This window comes from Capricornis sumatraensis, chromosome 4, assembly GCF_032405125.1.
Source record: "Capricornis sumatraensis isolate serow.1 chromosome 4, serow.2, whole genome shotgun sequence".
In the NCBI taxonomy this organism is placed as follows: domain Eukaryota; kingdom Metazoa; phylum Chordata; class Mammalia; order Artiodactyla; family Bovidae; genus Capricornis; species Capricornis sumatraensis.
In genome coordinates this window covers 111354704-111373521 of record NC_091072.1, presented here as the reverse complement: position 1 = coordinate 111373521, position 18818 = coordinate 111354704, and the positions used below count along the sequence as shown (strand labels likewise).

Below are 18818 nucleotides of genomic sequence, written 5' to 3'. Positions count from 1 at the left end.
CACGAGGAGATGGCAGTGCAGTCACGCAGAGGGGCTGCCGTGCTGGTTGATGGTTGTCTAGGCCTTTACGTAAGCAGATTCCATCATGATTGGCAGATTGTGGGGACACAGCCTCCCTGGACTCAGGAGGGGATATTCTGGCTGGTAGGTCCATGCTGTGAGCGCAGAGGCAGTGGGGAGACCCTGACCCCCATGCCTCTGCACATCCCTGCTGTGTGGCTGGGCCAGGTTGTCTCATCCGAAGCCTCTGAGGTCCCTTCTGTCAAATGGGCATGGTGGGGCCTGCTGCCAGTGGGGTCACTGGTATTCTACTTCTGAGATCTGGGGAGAGAGGAAAGTAGTGGATAAAGAAGGGGCTGGGATTTTTGTGTAGTAGGAGGGACAGGTTTATGACTAGGAAATAGCAGGGGAGCCAGGCCACGTGTTCTGAACCAGCATTGGAGCCATAACAGGCTACCATGTGCTGAGAGAGGGTGTCTCTGGCCCCAGGGGGAGGAAGGCTGTACCGATGGCTAAGGGATTCCTGTAGCTGAGGTGAGAATAGGTAAGGCTATGGAGGTTGGGGGGCTGAGGCCTTCCCTTTGTGTGGGCAGATAAAGAGGAGGGTGCTCTGTGGCCTGGAGGCGCTTGGGCTGAAGCAGGAGGCAAGCTGCGGTCCGTCCCTTCTGACCACAGCTTCCTACCCAGGTGCACCAGTGCCTCAGCCTCCTAACAAAGGCCAAGTGTGGATGTTATCTTGACCTTGACCTTAGTACATCGTTAGCTAAAACCAGTTCCTCTCTTCCTTCTTAGTATCCTGTGGAAATCAGGAAGTATGAGTATGACCCAAACTTCGCAATTCGTGGACTGCATTATGATGTGCAGCGGGTAGGTATAATTCTCATGTTTTTCTACAGTTTAGCACGTTCGGGAATAAAATGTATTCTTGGTGCTTTTCTTTGCTGCATGCATAAATAGATTTGAAATTATATTCTCTGGGGCTGCAGAACTAAATTATCCAAAACACTTTTGGATGAAGTCTTTTCCAGGAGGCTGTATATTGGAAGAGAATGAATGCATTTAGCCACTGGGCAATACTACTTATGTCCAAATACTACTTATGTCAATTTCAATGTTTTGAGGAGGAGCTGGTTGTCATTTTTTTAAAAAATTTTTCTGCAGACAGGTCATTTCCTTAATGGGCTTCACAGTGTTTTAATTAGCATGCAAACCTTTCAAAAACATGCAGTGTGTTCCTTTGTGTATGACGACTTAGCGTTGATAGGATTCACAATGACACCTGGAACTTTCATTAAATATGCAATTTGTGGTGCATTAATTTACCTGTGCATGTGCTTGTGTTTTTGAAGGCGGTCTTGATGAAGATTGATGCTTTTCATTATATCCAGCTGGGAACTGTCTACAGGTAAGAGTAAGAGGGGGTAAATTTATCCCCTCCCCCACAAGTAACCAAAGTGCTTTGGCTTTCAAGACTCCCTGACTGTTTAGTGTTGGGGGCCTGCAGTGTGTGTATCTGTAAAGCATTCATTCATTTGCCCACTCCATCTGTCATTCAGGAACATTGATCGGGCCACTACCATGTTAGATGCTAATGGTTTGGCTTGTGAGGGTGTCCTCAAGGTGCTTGGAGTGTAGGTGGGAATCCACACAAGGAAACCAGTGAGTGCAGTCCACAGTGACCCAGGCTATGATGGGTGTGTGCTCAGGCTGTTAGGGGCCACTTTGGAGGACTCTGGGGAGGGCGAGCTCTCCAGAGGCGATGGTGGCCCCCTGAGTGAGAGTCCTGCAGAGGAGGTGGGGAAGGATGGTGGGGGCAGGTCGTTCCCACCATGATAGTTGAGTGGTTTGGACATTGTCTCTTTTCTTCTTCTTTATTAGAATTAGTAGAAGTACTGAGCTCAGTGAGAGATCTTTGTAACTTTGAAATAAAGGCTTTTGCCTTTTCTAATTCTCAAATTTGGGGATGCTGTTGAGGATTGTGGTTTTTGTGTGTGTGTGTACAGATAGGTATGTGAAAGTGAAAGTGTTAGTCACTCAGTCGTATCCGGCTGTTTGTGACCCCATGGACTGTAGCCCACCAGGCTCCTCTGTCCATGGGATTCTCCAGGCAAGAATCCTGGAGTGGGTAGCCTTTCCCTTCTCCAGGGGATTGTCCCAACCCAGGGATCAAAGCCAGGATTCCCACATTGAAGGCAGGTTCTTTACCATATGTATAAATATTTGGTATTTTCTCTCTGTTCCTAAATGATGTGCTCATACTTCTGCTTCCTAATTATGAACTCTGGACGTTGTCCCTGCTGTGAGGACTGAGGACTTGGCCCTCGCACACATGCAGGCCCATCTCCAGCCTCCTTTCCCTAGCCTCATTAAGATCCCTGTCTGCTTGCTTCGCCGTCTTGTTTGCATTATGATTCCACAGGTCGTGTTCATTCTTAAGCAAGTACTGCGTTGTTTTCTTTCTAGGGCAGCATTTGGTTTGTCCTAGGTTTACTGATAACTTCAGTTTTTGTTTGCTTAGTTTCCTATGTAGCTATCTAGTTTTTTCCCTAAATGTTCCTTCACAGATATCAAGCAGGCATTTATTTCCCCACAACTCAAATGTTTTACATAATTTCTCAGTTACTTTTTTTCTGTTTTGACTACTGCCTCCTACTCTGATCTGCTCTGACTGCTCATCCAGGGACTTCAATTTGCTACTTTCTCTGTTTCCTGGCTCTCATCTCTTCCTCTTTCTAACTTTACTCCCTCGTTTTGCTGGAGCACATCCTGCAGTAGCTTCCTGGTGCCTCGTAAGGCTGAGTCTTTCTGGGGATCTGTGATGGTTCATCGGTTCCTCTCTTTGGGCTCCCATTGCAGGCTCTGTTCTCAATGATGTTAAGTCAGGGGCCTCCTTTCACCAACTGTTTTCCCAAAACATGTTGAAATGTCTTATGTGCTGATGTCTTTGCTCTCATTTCCTTTGACCTTTTGAGCAGTTTATTCTTTTACTGTCATTTTAATGGTGTTTCAAGAGGGAGAAGAGGTGGTGGTGATGATGCGAATAATTATAGTAGTAGCAATAAGAAATAGCAACTCAACAATATTGAGTTTTGCAGTGCAACAGATACGGCCGTAAGGGTTTTGCGTTAACTCATTTGATCCTCAAAATAATCTTATAAGGTAGGTATTGCTGCTATTGGTCCCAAAGATGTTCATTAGTAACTTGCCCAAGGCCACAGGGAAGTAGAATTCAGACCCAGACAGTCTGGCTCCTGACTGTGCTCTTGGCCCATGTGCAGCATTTCTGAATGTCTGAGAGTTAACTGGCAGTCTTCAGCAGATCTTTCAAATCTGTCTGCCATCCTCCCTTGGACTCAGACACTTACCCCTTCTCTCCTGGGCTCCTGTGGTTTTTTGTAGCACAGCCCACAGACTGGACATTTTGCTAGACTGATTTACCTAAAGCATTGCCTTAAACAACCCCCTTCTCTCTTCTGAATCCTGGATGGCTCCCCATTGTCTAAGAAATAGAGCCCAGATCTCTTAAATATTGCATCAACCTTCTCTAAACCCTTAGCTTTCTCCTCTTCCATACACAGCTCCTTCACTTCCTTGATTGGTTAAAAGTCTTGGTTTCAAGTGGCTGAGACACAACTCAAGCTGGCTTAAACAAAAACTCAGTTTGGACTCACTAATGGTGTAGTGCAGGGACAGATCTGGTTGCAGGTGTAGCTGGCTCCAGAGGCCCAAATGGTTGTTGTCAGTGCTCTTTCTGTCTCTTGACACTCCTCCTTTCTGGGTTTACTCACAGCAGGCCCTTCTGCGTGGTGAACCCTGGCAGTACCAGGCTTCCACCCTCAGCTCTAGGTTAAGCGGAGAAAGGGAGTTATTCTTTCTAACAGTTTCAGGCAGTCTCAGAGGGAGTGGATGCCAGATTTGTGCAAATAGCAGATAAATACCTTTCCTCTGAGTTCTTCTTTTTACTGCTCTGCATCTGTGCAGGCTGGCATTCTTCCAGGATGAGGTTTTCCTTCCTCTCTGCTTCTTGAAATCTCACTCACCCTTCTGCATGGCTGACAGGTGGCAAGGCCTCTCCTCACCCTCTCAGCTTGACATGGTCTTTCTCTCCTCTCTTCTGGGCCACACCATCCTGTGGCTCCTAATTACCTTGTTCCTTCTTCTCCAGATAAATTGTCTATTATGTTAGCGGTATGGATTGGACTAGGTAGGAGGAGCCATGGAGGCATTTAAAGGGGAAGGAGTGCTCAGGTTGAGGTCCTGGGCAGATCGCTGGGGCCTCAGTGCTGAGAAGGGGTGTGGCAGCGAAGGGAGCAGGGCTGCGTGTGTGGCTCTGGAGTCACACTTCCTGAGTGTGAACCCTAGCCCCGCTGCTCACCTGTGTGTGACCTCGAGCCCATTCTTGACCACCTGTTTCAAAGCCTTGGGCATGATTCCAACACCCGCCTCAGGGCGGCTGGTTGTTTGGACTAGAGCAGGCTTGGAACATCATGTGTGCTAAGTTGCTTCAGTGATGTCTGACCCTTTGCAACCCTGTGCACTGTAGCCTACCAGACTCCTCTGTCAATGGGATTCTCCAGGCAAGGATACTGGAGTAGGTTGCCATTTCCTCCTCCAGGGGGTCTTCCCGACCCAGGAATCGAGCCTGTGTCTCTTACAGCTCCTGCATTGGCAGGCGAGTTCTTTACCACTAGCGGCACCTGGGAAAATGTCCCTTTCCTCCTCTCGCCCCTCTGAAGGGATAATGAGTGAGCAAAATGAGGGGAAGAGTGCTCACACCTCAGCCTCGCTCCCCTCTGAGCCCCATGCCCTTGCATCCCCCTCCATTGGGTGGCTTTCAGATTGCATGTGGGCTGTGCAGGTGAGCACTGCTGGGCTGAGGGGGAGACTGACTTCCCACCACAGGCCTATTTAGCACCCACGTTTTAAGTTCTCTTTAGGAATCTGGTGAAAAGCTAGGGTTGTTGCCACCGTAGCCGTAGCGCGGAACTTAGATGGCGCTTCCAAAGCAATGGGTGCCGTTCTCTTTATAGCAATTCATTTAAATCTTCTCAGCAGCACCAGGAAGTGGGTACTGGTTTTGCTGCTCATTTAAAAAATGACACTAAGACCCAAAGAGGTTAAATTACTTGTTCCTTGTCCAGGTAATCCCTTAGCAGTTGAGGGAGCTGGGATTTGAACCCAGAGTAGACTCGTTCAGATCTGTGCTCCTACCCTTTATTTCTCATAAACACACGGGGTGTGTAAAGTAGTTTTCATTGTGACTTCAGCTCTGGTTTAGGCCACATTCAGGTGCAGTTGGCTGCCATCTGAGCCCGGCTCCAGCAAGTCTGTATGTTGTGGGTACTGCCTGCAGCAGAATTCAGCTGACTGTGGCCCACCGAGTTCAGTGCATCTTTTGAGCTGATACTTGGTTATGTGGACCTTAAAGATGTGGCTTGTGTGGCCACATGCCTGGAAATGTGTCCTGGAGGTGGCAGTGGCTGCTGAAGGACTGGAAATGTGGTCCTAGTGTGGGGAAAGAAAGGTAATTCACCCAGCGGAGTTCCTTTTCACTGTGTTGAGTTTCTTTCTAGGTGTTAGATCCTTCAAGGTATGTACTGCTTACTGCTGCTGCGTTAGCCAGAGTGGTTTTCCAGGCTCACTGTCTAGAAGAAGCTGGTGTAGTCCCAGTGTCTTATCTGATTTCTGGAGCAAAGATGGGAGGGAAGCACAGTGCTTTTTTGTTTTCAAAGGCCAGTAGTTGTTTCAAGTTAATCAAGATCGAACGCAAAACATCAGTGAATCCCCTTGGATATTTTTAAAAGTAAGATAAGAGCAGAGAATGGAGGAAAGAGGCTGAGATGATGTTTTCATTAAAGTTACAGGTCAAATATAAGTTATGTTTTATGTGTACTTTAATATTGACCAGGTGATTTTATGTGATGAGCTGTATGAGTAACTGAAATTCGAGCTGAGTTATTTTTACAGCCACTGTAGCAGAGCGTGGTATTGCCATCACTCGTTCTGTGGTTTCCTCACCACTGGTGTCTGCTTCTCAGGAGCCTTCTTCTCTAGAGAGGGGCCGGGGAACAGACATTTCCCTCCACAGGGCTCTCGAGGCGATTCCAGGGGAGGAAGTCTGAGACCATTAAGTTGCAGGTGGAAGCACCTGCTTGCAGCACAGGCACCAGAGGCAGGGATAGAGTCTGGGCCACTCACACGCCATAGTTTGTTCCCTCTGTTCGGACGAGCTGGATTCATTTACAGATTCTGGTGCAGCCCCCAGAAGCAGGCCGGTGGTGCATGTTACCTCTGCTTTTTACAGATGGGGAGCTTGGCCCTCACTGTGATACAGCATTTGGGATCACTCCCTCCTAGAGGTGGTGTCCAGCATCCTGATGTGGGGGTTAGTCCACCTGAGCCTGGTCCTGACTCTTTCTGCGTCAGCACTGATCTTCTTAGGGTAGAGCGTCGGAGGGTAGGGGAGTGATGGGGACAGACCAGCTTCTCTCCCTAATGTAGTAAAAACATTAAAAAAAAAGCAAAACAAAAAACACCCACCCAAAGCAAGTCATTAGGAGACCGTGTGCCTCGTTAAAGGAGGCAGTGTGATGTGGTGGTTGCGGAGCCCAGGAGCCAGTCCTGACCCCCCACTTTCTACTTTGGTGACCTTGACCAGGATCTGTGACCTTTCTGTGCTTTGGTGGCTTCTGCTGGAAATTGGGAAGAATAATAGTGCCTCACTCCTAAGACTGCTGAGAATGAAGTGAATGACTGTGTGCAGTTCACTTCTGGTATTCAGTAGGACCGTGTGGTGTCAGCTACTGTCTTTCTTGCTCTCATTACCAGTAGGATGATAGTAGTAGTAATAGTAGCAGCATCATGCTTGTTATTTGTAGCAGTTACCAGTGGCACCACCTCCTGCTTCCTTGTGACAGCAGCATCTTGCACCTCAGTTGAAAAATTTCAGCAGTCACTGGAGGTCTGAATATCACTGCTGTCTGTCTCTAATTGATGCTAACTGCCTTGCCTGTGATTTTCCCAGAGGCCTCAGTGTGGTCCCCGATGAGGAGGTCATTGAAATGTACGAGGGTTCCCACGTGCCTTTGGAACAGATGAGCGACTTTTATGGGAAGGTAATGAGAAATTATTTTATCTAAAGTAACCTATCTTTTTCCTTTACGAAATGTGGCCTGGTAGCTTTAGGATCTTAAACTACTAGACTCTTTGCTCGCAAGGACTCAAGAAGGCAATTGAGGTTGCGTTTTGAGAGACCCTCAATTTGAGAGAGGTGAATATGTTTGAGTTGCTCCTGGGATCTTTCATGGTTCTTCTTTCTCGGCCCTTCCTCCCTACCTGCTGAAGGCTCTTTGCAGCTTCCTTGTAGCCCTCCCCCATTTGCCACCACCTCCCCAGGCTTGTCCCCACTCTCTGGGGGAGTCACTGGGGTCGTCACTGTAGCAGCTGTTGCCTCCCCTGAGATTAAGAGCAGGGCAGCACACTGCTCTGTGCCTAAGGGAGACCTCTGCCTTTCTAACTTTTGTGGTCTTCTTTGCCCTTAGAATTTTTGCTTCTTGTCCTGTTAGATGCAGTCTCTTTGTGTTACCAAAATGCAAGGAAGATGCCTAGTCACCTGGTAAACTTAGTCTTATAAATCACAAGTGTTCAGGGAAAGGCTCTTTTCCAAGCTCCCATGTGGGCTTTTGAGGGGGTGGGAGTGGTGGTGCTCAAATTCAGGAGAGTTAAAGGCTTTTTGTGTCATTCACGTGGGCAAAAATCAATTTACTGCCTTTCCTCTGTGTATGATGAAAGAGTGTGAGCTGAAAATTGGATGGAACCAAAGGAGAACAGAAAGGGAAGGCTGGCTAGACTTTTGAGGGGAAGTCAGGGCATTTCCTTGGAAAGCCCATTTGCACTTACAGTGAGACATCAGCTCTGCCATGAAGGACAAAAACAGGGTGAACTTATTTTTAGAATTTTTCTTTCCTTACGGGGAGGGAGCCAGATGTTGATGACCAGGATCCCCCAGGTTGATGTAAAGTCTGCTGTGGTGTTGGCTGCCTTGCTAAAGCCTCCCTCCCTGTCTGCAGAGTTCCGGAAACACCATGAAGCAGTTCATGGACATCTTCTCCCTGCCCGAAATGACCCTGCTGTCCTGTGTGAATGAGTACTTTCTGAAGAACAACATTGACTATGAACCTGTGCACCTGTACAAAGATGTCAAGGTTGTGTAGACATGGGGGGGTCACCATGCTGCACCTCTTCCAGCACCTCAGAAGTAATAGAATCTCTGGCTTCCATTGTCTGCTGGGTGTTTGAGGTCGTCCTTTGTCTTGAATCTCTTTTATTTGCCGTTTAACCTTGGAAATCCTAAGAAAGGGGTTAGGAGAATTGGAAATGAGTCAAATTGTTAAAAGAAGAGGGTACTTGTTACCTAGATTTCTGTGTGCATATACATACCCACATCATTTAAATAATCTTGTATTTATGTTCACATTTATGTGTGTTTATAGGTGCATTCTTTAAGCTGTCTGAGCTTTTTTCAGTATTTAAAAATGTTTATATATTGCTTATTTAATATATATTTTTAATGCATGTTTCTAAGCATCTTTATATATATAATTTAAATATCATTTTAAAAGGGGCTTCCCAGGTGGTGGAGTGATAAAAAAAATCCACCTGCCAACACAGGAGGCTCAAGATTCGAGGGTTCAGTTCCTGGGTCAGGACAATCCCGTGGAGAAGGAAATGGCAACCTGCTCTGGTATTCTTGCCTGGAAAATGCCATGGACAGAGGCGCCTGGCGGGCTACAGTCCATGGGGTCCCAATGGGTCGGACATAACTGAGTGACTGAGCATGCAGAGTTTTAAAAGATCTGTGTATACATACTACAATGTTTTTATTATGTGTTCATGACTAGGTTTAAATATTGACTGCCTCAAATCATGGGTTTTAGAAAATACAGGGTGAATTACAGTTTCTCAATATCAGTTTGGTATTGTTTTAACTAAATTTAAATATTTAGTTTCCATCCTCTGTTTTGACTCACACAGATGCTTCATCTTTAAGGATTTTTAAGAATTACTGGGGTTACGTAACCCTTAGCATTCATGAGGAAAGCTGTTTACTGCAAAGTTCAGTTTTTACTTTGAAGTGTTAACTACCACTGCATGTGCATGAGTACACACATGTAGAGTTTACTGTGTTCTGGGCACTATTTTTCTGAATGCTATATGCCTATTAATTAATCAAATCCTTGCAAGAATGCCATGAGGTATCATCGCCTTCATTTTACAGTTAGAAAGATTGAGGCACAGAGAGGCTGAGTAAGTCGCCCAAGGATATCCAGTTAGTAAGTAGCAGAGCCTGGATTTCAGGCCAGGAAGCTGCACTTTGGCTTGCTCTTAACCACTGCTTTCTGCCAATGTGCAGTTGAAACAGGCCTCTGCCGGAAGGTAATTGAGGTTGAGTTTACAATCAGGAGGTGCTTGTTCCTGACAGTAAGCACCTATCAGTTTTCTAAGGTTTTGTGGTCCTTGTTTAGTTGCTAAGTCATGTCTGACTCTTTTGCAACCCTGTGAATTGTACCCCGCCAGGCTCTTGTCTCCATGGGATTTCTTATGGCCCAGCTTTTCCTGCAGTCCAGTCTTCGTTACAGGCTCCAGAAAGTTTCAATGTGCTTCCAGGAATGCCCACCTACGTAGTAGATCGGCTCAGAGCCCTGCTAAGAGCAGGGCTGTGCTTTGACACCTGCCAGGCATCGGGCTGCCACTCTGCCAGGCTCTTCCTTGTGTCTGCCTGCTGGATCAAAGCTCTGCCTGTGTTCTGAGCTCCTTGACAGTTCCTTGCCTTTTGGTAGCACTGAAGAGAGGAGGATCTTATGCTGTTGGTCTCTGCCTCTTTTTTTAGGTCATAGAATCTGTTGTTGGGGTCCAGAGAAGGGTGCAAAGATGAAAGCAGCAGTCCTTCCCTTTGTCAGGGTGACCTGAAATTACCTGGTCTTCATACAGCATATAAATGACTGTTTGTCCTGTGGGACTTCATTCAGAATTGTTCACACAAATTGCCTCCTCCAAGTGACTCTTTCGAAAATTGCACTGGAACCTGCTGCTATCACCATGGAAACTTAAGTTTCTTCCTGCCCATGATAAATGGACCAGAATTTAGATTTCATTTAGTGCCTTGGTTGCCAGACTCTGCAGACAGACATTATCCTAAATGACCTTTCGCTTGTCCTCTCACTCAGACTATCTCAGTTATACTCAGACTGATTAAAAACCTATCTTTTGACAGGATTCAATTCGGGACGTGCACACCAAAGGAATCATGTACAGAGCAATTGAAGCAGATATTGGTATGTACCAGATGTTATGTGAAGATCAGCATTTCCTTTTGCTGTATAATTATGTAGGCATTTTACTCTCACTCCGGGTGCTGAGCAGGGTCTGTACCTCTTCTTTAAAAAAAAAAAAAATTATTTTTGGCTATGCTGGGTCTTCATTACTGTGTTCAGTCTTTCTCTAGTTGTGGCGAGTAGAGGCTACCCTAGTTGGGGTTCAACGGCTTCTCATTGCAGTGTCTTCTCATTGTGGAGCAAGAGCTATAAAGCACACAAGATTCAGTGTGGCTCACGGGCTCTAGAGTGCAGGCTCAGTAATTTTGGCACATGGGCTGAGTTGCTCTGTGGCATGGGGGATTTTAGCTCCCAGACCAGGGATTGAACCTGTGTCCCCTGCGTTGGCCAGCAGATTCCTAACCACTGGACCACCAGGGAGCCCCCATAGTACCTCTTCTGAGTGCAGTGCAGGGACCTTGCCTCCTTGAACCTCACATGTCTCCCTCCCCTTTGTCTCAGTGGTTGACATAATCCTGACTCAGGTAGAGGAGTTGGCAGCCACAGCCACTGAAGTTTTCCCACTGAGACTGAAGAGGCAAGGTCTTGGTTACTGATTCACTGGGCACCAGTACACCGACTAGAACCAGGCTTCTTGAAGGCCCCAGACAGTGCTGGATCCATCTGCCCCCCTTAGGAAGTGCTTGCAGATTGGCTGACTTCACCCTGAAACCCTGTGTGCTTTTTCCTCTTGCTCTTTAGAAAAGTACATCTGCTATGCTGAGCAGACTCGTGCGGTGTTGGCCAAGCTGGCTGATCATGGCAAGAAGATGTTTCTTATCACCAACAGCCCCAGTAGCTTTGTGTAAGTTCTTCTTTGTTTCGTGCCTAGTTTCTGGCTCACTTCTGATGTTCTGTGTATTTAAATAGTTGAAAATTTGAAATAAAAAATTGCAATAGTTAATCCCTTTAATGTTAGGCTAACCTGGCTGCCATGTTGTTCTAGGGACAAAGGGATGAGGTATATTGTTGGAAAAGACTGGAGGGACCTGTTTGATGTGGTCATCGTTCAGGCTGAGAAGCCCAACTTTTTTAATGATAAGCGGCGGTAGGTGTCTGTCTTTTTAGAGACCAAATTTTATTCATCTGATGCTCTGAATACTGAACTGTATCTTGGTGATATTGTGATAATGTGTCTTGGTGAAATACAATTGGAAAATCACAAGCATCTGACATTACAGCTTTTGCTACTTAACAAACCTCCTAACAAGTAATTGGGAAAAAGGTAGGATGAGTGTGTACACAGCAGATAGCTTATTATTGAAGCAGTTCTCAATTTAACTCAGGCTAGTCAGTCCTATGAGTCAGTCTTTAAGAAAATGATCGACAGCAGTTAAAATCCAAACTTAACATCACATAGTAAATTAGATCTCTCTATGTGGATGCATTGTGAAGTGTAACAAAACAGCAACAGCAAACCACCTGGTAAGTAGCTCTTTAAACAGAACTCTAAATGGTGCACCAAGTGTCCCTAGATTTTGCAAAAGTTCTCTGCAACACAGGTTTTGCATCAAATGGAGTAAATCTCTACCCAGACTTAGATAAAAGACTTTCTGCCATGGTCGCTTTGGGAAATAGAGGCATGGGAGTTTGGGTTGTGCTCTTAGCATTTAGTGGCGGGTGGGGTGAGGGTAGGGTCAAGTGTCCTGCAATGTCTCTTTAACATCCAGGACTGACCTGTTCACCAGGAGGGTATTAGTCGCTCAGTCATGTCCAACTCTTTGTGACCCATGGACTGTAGGCCAGTCTGCCACGATCCTCTGTCCATGGAGTTTTCCAGGCAAGAATACTGGAGTGGGTAGCCATCCCCTTCGCCTAGGGATCTTCCAAGTCAGAAACAAACATAGGTCTCCCACATTGCAGGCAGATTCTTCACCATCTGAGCCACCAGGGAAGTCATTGTCCCCAAATGTCTATGGCATTGAGAGTTACTGCACTGGGATTATAGGAATGATTCCTATCTGTGTAGTAATGGCCTACATTTGAAACATTTTTAGCTACATTTCTCTGTCCTGCAATAGGTAACCATGCAGTCTTCCCTGCTCTGCTAGGTGATTTATTTTTTAACAATAAGACTGTATCCATGATGGGGTGTGTCTTTTTTTTTTTTTCTATTGTCAAGATCTTTTTGATGTGGACCATTTTGAAGATCTTTTTTGAATTTGTTACAATATTGCTTCTGTTTTATGTTTCGGTTTTTGGCTGCAAGGCATGTGGGAACTTAGTTTCCTGAGCAGGGCTCAAACCTCTACCCTCTTCACCGGAAGGCAAAAATCTCAACCACTGGACTGCCAGGGAAGTTCCTGTGCTAGGTGATTTAAAGCTTGATAATTCGGTGTCCTGTAGTCAGCGTTGAGTGGATTAAATTCCTCTTGTGATGCTAAATTCTAGTTTCCTGAATGTCACAGTGGCTCCTGGAAGAAAAGGCAAAACCAGGAACAATGTGCAGGGACTGAGAATTTAAGAGAATGTTCAATCTGTAGGTTTTAGAGTTAGATGTAGATGTGCCTGTAGCTGTAATCACTGACTGGCTGCTTGGTCAGTGATAAAATGCTCTCTGGCCTTTTCTTTTTGGATCTCAGGGAGGTGGTCAGGGGAAGGACCTCATCTCCCCTTTCCCCATGGACCTCCCTCCTGTGTCATGTTTTTGCACAGTGGCAGGATGGGTCTTAGATTATTAGATTTCCCTGGAGGAACCCAGCACAGCTCACTCGCTCTCACTCTAGATGTCTGGATTAAAAATCCTCTACCTGTATTCATCCTTCTGTTATTTATAATGATGAAGGTTAAGGAACATCCGTATGAGAAGATATTATGCAGTCATTAAAAAAGAAGTTTTTTTTTTTTTAAAGGCAGTGAACATATCTCCTGACTGTAAAAAATGATGTATGAATCACATGGGAAATTGCTCACAGCCTTGGAGAAGAAAAGATACATAGCAGTTTCCAGAAATGATCCTCATTTTATATTCATAAAAAAGAGAAAGAGAACAGATACATAAAGACCAAAAGATATGGACTGAACTCATGTGTTTCTACCTGGGTACTGGAATTATGGATGATTTTCTTTTTCTTTATTGTATTTGTCTACATTTTCCAGATGTTTTTTACAGTGAGTTTGTATTTTTCTCACCAGAAAAGCCGTTCAAATAAGTGTTACCTAAATAAAGAAAAAGAACAAATAAAGCTTGTGTGTTTTTGGACTAGCACATCCAGGTTGAGGAATGAGGCCTTTGTTCTGTTTTTCCTATTTTTCATCATAAAATAATATGCTCGATTCTCTGATGTGTCTTGTATCTAGACTGGCTGCATTTTAAATGCAAAGCTGGATGTAATAAGCAGTATTTCTATAAGCTTTATTTTTGGTAAAACGTTTTCTGCATGGTTGAATAAGTTTGAAAATCTGGGTTAAAGAAAGTTTCTTTGTAGGAGGGCTTTTCAGAACCATCGGTAACTTTTAAAGAGGGACGTATCTAGGGCACAGTATTTTCCAAATTCATCTGACTCTGGCGTTCGTTTTTCAGTAACCCCTCCTGGATCCCGTGGTCTGCAGCATGGGATGGTTTGCACGAGGCTGGGGAACGTGGTGGTGGGGTTTGGTTTGGGTTGTGGGGCTCGTTTCTCGCTTCGGGTGGGTAACCGTGCAGTTTTTCATCCAGCACACAGCCTGCGTTGCTACCACACATGGTAACGTTTCCTGTTTCTGTTGTTAGACCTTTCCGAAAGGTGAATGAGAAAGGTGTCTTACTCTGGGATAAAATCTACAAGCTGCAGAAAGGCCAGATTTACAAGCAGGTATCTCGTGACCCATCTGTCCTTTCAGTCGCTGTGCTTTGTGATCAGTTATAATGATGTAACGGCCCACATTCACTGAGGCTCACTGTGTGTCAGGCACAGTCCTGGGGGCTCTGCTTGAATTGACTGTTTAAAACTTGGTGGCAGAATTTAAGCTAAAGTCACTATATTTTTAATGTGCTCTGTGTGAATTAACTCAAAATTGAGCAGCTTTAAAAAATATATTTTTAAGCATTTTTTTCTGTAGGATATAAAATTTAGAATGCCAGTTGTAAAATAGAAGTTTCTCTTTAAGAAGTGTTTAATCACATGGCATCTTACCCCAATTAGTAATTATTTCCTGATGAACTGTGTTTTAGGTATAGTTTTGATATATTTTGCTTTCATGTAAAGCTTTCCCGTGTTGAGTAGATGATGGAATCGCTGTCCATTTTTGTGTTACTGAAATTAGTTTTTTAAATTTTATCCTTTAAACATTTTATATTTGTATAATTATAACATAAAATTACAGAAGAGCACTGTATAGTTTTTTCTGAACCATGTAGTACATTCCTTGTATTATGTACTGTCCAACTGGTTCATACCTGTTGTATATGTAACAGACTGCTGGATTTGGCACTAAGTATATTTTCTAGGCCTGAAAGATTAGCTTGGATACAGCCATTCCCCATCTAGGAAGCTAGCGGAAGAAAATGATTAAGATGTAGCTAGCTGAAGAAAACTAATAAGAGTTAGCTAAAGCTTTGCTAAAGAGTGTTTATCATGATGTTACTTACAAAATAGGTAGCAAGGTAAATGTCTAGTATCAGATAATTGATGAAACGAATCATGGGTAGTCTCAGCTGCTGAAATTACATGGCAGGAGAATATTTATTGACATAGTCAATAAATGGCAGAATGTTAAATGTAAAAAAGAGATCTTTAGATAGGTATACAATATGAACCCCTCCTGAAAAGTACATTTGACTTAGAAGAAAGGGCTGAAAGACTTCACATGAATGCCTTTTATCTTAATATTTCGATACTTAAACTGTAAAAGCAAAAATATTTTAAGTTTAAAAAAAAGTAGGTATCATGGGCCGTGGGGTGTACAGGCCTTTTACCTGTCATATAATGCAATATAACACCCATATTTTTCTGTTATTGCAGGGCAATTTATATGAATTTTTGAAGCTTACTGGATGGAGGGGCTCCAAAGTGTTGTATTTTGGTGACCATATATATAGTGACCTGGCGGTGAGAAACTTATTTCCTGTTTCTTTGTTGGGTACAGTCTTAGGCCCACTTATTGAGGAGTTTATCTCTTATTTAAGACTGTTTTCATACTTTCATAAAAATGAGAACTGGGCCATATTTCTTGCTGCTTTTTTTTTAATGTCTCTATTTTACCAAACCAAATGGATCAGAGTCATGAAATAGAAGAATTTTGGGAAAATGATGGAAATTAACAATTTTCTTAGGTTATCAAAAAAATCTTTACTCAGAAAAAAAATCTTTCCGTTTAAAAAGGTAGGAAATAAATGACAATGTTGTTTCCTTTTCCTTCCTTTGTTAAGCATCAGAAACATACAAATGGTCTGTAAAAGCTTGTAAATATCAGTCTGGGTTTCTTTTGCCTGATAGTCATTTTGAAAGAGTACACAATGTAAAAAGTACAATAGCTATTTCTAGGAAATGGCTATTAGGTGAAAATGAGGCTTTCATGCCCTTTGGAATGACTGGAGTGTCTCAGGACTTGAATTATGACTTAATTTATAATTGGCACAGGAATGAATGAGTCACACTTATTACCACCCTTGGTTCCTTGTGGAATGTATTTATGTATATGTATTTATATATAAATAAAATTCATTTATACGAAGAGTGAAATACGTGAATGTATACAAAAGTGCTTAGTAAAGTAGAAACCTAATAACTGTGCTACCCAGGAGGCATGTGGGTACCTGGCCCCATGAGATCCCCCCTACACAGAGACAGGTCTTAGTGCTAGGCGAAGCTTCACATTGCAGTTGTTTGTCCAGTGTTATCCCTGTGACATTGGCATCACCTGGGAACTTGTTCGAACTGCAAATTCTTGGCCTCACCCCAGACCTGCCGAGTTATAAAGAAGCTCTGGGGTTGGGGCCCAGCCATCAGTGTTGTTCTCAGCTTTCCCTACTAAAATTTGATGTCACGGCGTCGCTGGCCTCATGGAATGAGTTAGGAAGAGTTTCATCTTCCTCAGTTTCTGGGAGAATTTGAGAAGGATTGGTGTTCATTCTTTTATGTTTAATAGTGAAACCATCCGGTTCTGGACTTTTCACTGTTGGAAGGTTTTTGATTCCTGATTCAGTCTTCTTCCTAGTAAGGGGTCCGTTCAGGTTTACCAGTTCTTCATGATTCAGTCTTGGTAGGTTGTGTGTTTCTAGGAATTTGTCCATTTCATCTGGATTATCCAAGTTGTTGGCATACAGTAGTTTACAGTACTTTTTTATAATCTTTTTTTTTAATCTGTAGAATTGGTGGTAATGTCACCACTTTCGTTTCTGATTTTAGTAATTTAAGTCTTCTTGTTTTCTTATCAAACTTAATGGTTTGTCAATTTTGTTGATTTTTTTTTTGAAGAACCAATTCTTAGTTTTATTGATTTTTCTCTGTTGTTTTTATATTGTCTATTTTATTTATTTCTGCTCCAATCTTTACCATTTCTTTTTGTGCTGCTAGCTTTCAGTTTAGTTTGTTCTTTTTCTAGTTCTTTTAGGTATAAAGTTAAGTTGTTTTGAGATCTTTCTTTTTCAATCTAAATGGCTAGGGTGTTAATTTTCATTTTAGTCTTGCTTTTTTTTGTGTCCCATAAACTTGGGTATGTTGTGTTTGCATTTTAACTTGTCCCACGGTATTTTTCTAATTTTCCATGTGATTTCTTCTTTGACCCATTGGTTGTTGAAGAGTGTCTTTTAATTTCCACATATGTCTGAATTTTTCAGTTTCTCCTTTTGCTATTGACGTCTAATTTCATTCTTAGTGATAAGAAAAGATACTTTGTATGATTTCAGTCTTCTAAAACTAATCAAGACTTGTTTTGTGGCCTAAAATACAGCTGCTGCTGGAGAATGCTCCATGTGCATTTGAGAAAACTATTGTATTCTACTTTTGTTGGGTGGAGTGTTCTGATTGATCTGTGGTGGTGTTCAGGCCCTGTATTTCTTGTTTGATCTGTCTGCTTATTTTATCCATTATAGAAAGTGGGCTATTGATGTTTCCTATTATTATTGTAAAGTTGTCTCTTGTTCCCTTCAGCTCTGTTAATGTTTGCGTCATATATTTTGGACCTCTGATGTTTGGTTCATATGTGCTTTTAATCGTTATATATTTTTGGTGACTTGACTCTTTTATCATGATGTAATGTCATTCTTTGTGCCTTGTAACTATTTTTGACCCAAAGTCTATTTTGCCTGATACTAGGATAGCCACTTTTGCTTTGGTTACTATTTGTGTGGAATGTCTTTTTTAAAAGTCTTTTCACTTTCAACTCTGTGTGTTCTTAGCTCTAAAATAAATGGTCTTGTAGGCAGCATATATTTGAATCCATCCTGGAGTTAGAAAACCACAATTTTAAAGTGATCAGACCAGAATTGATGAACGTGTCAGAGATTATGTGGGCAATGAATATTACCCTTCAAAGGAATCCCTTGAGAAAGTAGATGCTTTCAATGTTGCTGCAGTCTCTCAAAATAAACTTAGATGCGCCCTTTGGGATATATTTGAGAGCCAGCTTGAGGCACTGGAGAAAATTAATTTCGTTATCATTAATTCATTGTCATGTACTTTTAGTCTTAGGAGTGTTCCAGTTGACTTTTTACCTATTGTCAGAAATACGATCCATCTTGAAAAGTTTGCCACCACTGGGAATATTTAGAAAACTGTGCTGTATGTAGGGTTTCATATATTTTAGGAGAAGGAGAATTATTGAAAGATTTAAAGAAATTCAACCATGGAAGAAGATAGGCATCCTTAGGACTTGTAGAGCAGGGATTCTAGCTTTAGGGGAGTAACCAGAGTGAATTTTCAAAATAGTAAACTATATACCACTTCTGTCCTTAAAAGTGCTCTCCTTAGAAGTATCCCTTTCTCCCTTAGAGTAAAAGCCTGGCTTCCCGCAATTGCTGTGCTTGAGCTGTTTCCCCAACCTCTCCTCCCTCTCTGAAGGCACCTCCTGCCTCTGCCCTCTCTCTCCTCTGCCCTAGGTTCCTTGCCTTGCTGTTTCTTAGCACACCCTGCTCCCAGCATGTTCCTGCCCCGGGGTCTTTGCACTCGCCCTTTTTCCAGCCAGAATTTTCTCCTCCCGTACATTTACCTACTTTTACTGTCCTTTCCTTCAGACCTCTGCTTGAATGTCCCTTTGTTAGCCTGGCCTTCTTACTCCATGTAAAATGGGAAGTCCTTGTTTTGCTTGATTTTTGTCCATTGTGTTTCTTACCACCTGCCATTGTATATTTGCTTGCTTATTTTTTTGGTCTGTATTTCCCATGAGAGCAGAGGTTTGTTATTTTTGTTCACTAGTTTATTCTCAGTTTCTAGCACAGGGCCTGGCAAACAGTAGTATTTAATAAATGTTTGTCAAATGAGAAAATGAACAGCCATTCAATATGGTGATTGTATATCTTAGATT

At 43.2% G+C, this 18818-nt stretch overlaps 1 protein-coding gene across 1 annotated transcript in view; it reads left to right on the top strand.

Annotated features, from left to right (window-relative positions):
- The window catches only part of NT5DC3 (5'-nucleotidase domain containing 3), a 62137-nt gene that overhangs the window by 31285 nt on the left and 12034 nt on the right, over positions 1–18818 (top strand). The window contains exons 3-11 of the mRNA XM_068971479.1: positions 793–867; positions 1350–1405; positions 7025–7115; positions 8070–8204; positions 10274–10334; positions 11076–11178; positions 11320–11421; positions 14086–14167; positions 15317–15403. Coding sequence (XP_068827580.1) covers positions 793–867; positions 1350–1405; positions 7025–7115; positions 8070–8204; positions 10274–10334; positions 11076–11178; positions 11320–11421; positions 14086–14167; positions 15317–15403 — 792 coding nt within the window. The remainder of the gene's footprint in view (positions 1–792; positions 868–1349; positions 1406–7024; positions 7116–8069; positions 8205–10273; positions 10335–11075; positions 11179–11319; positions 11422–14085; positions 14168–15316; positions 15404–18818) is intronic.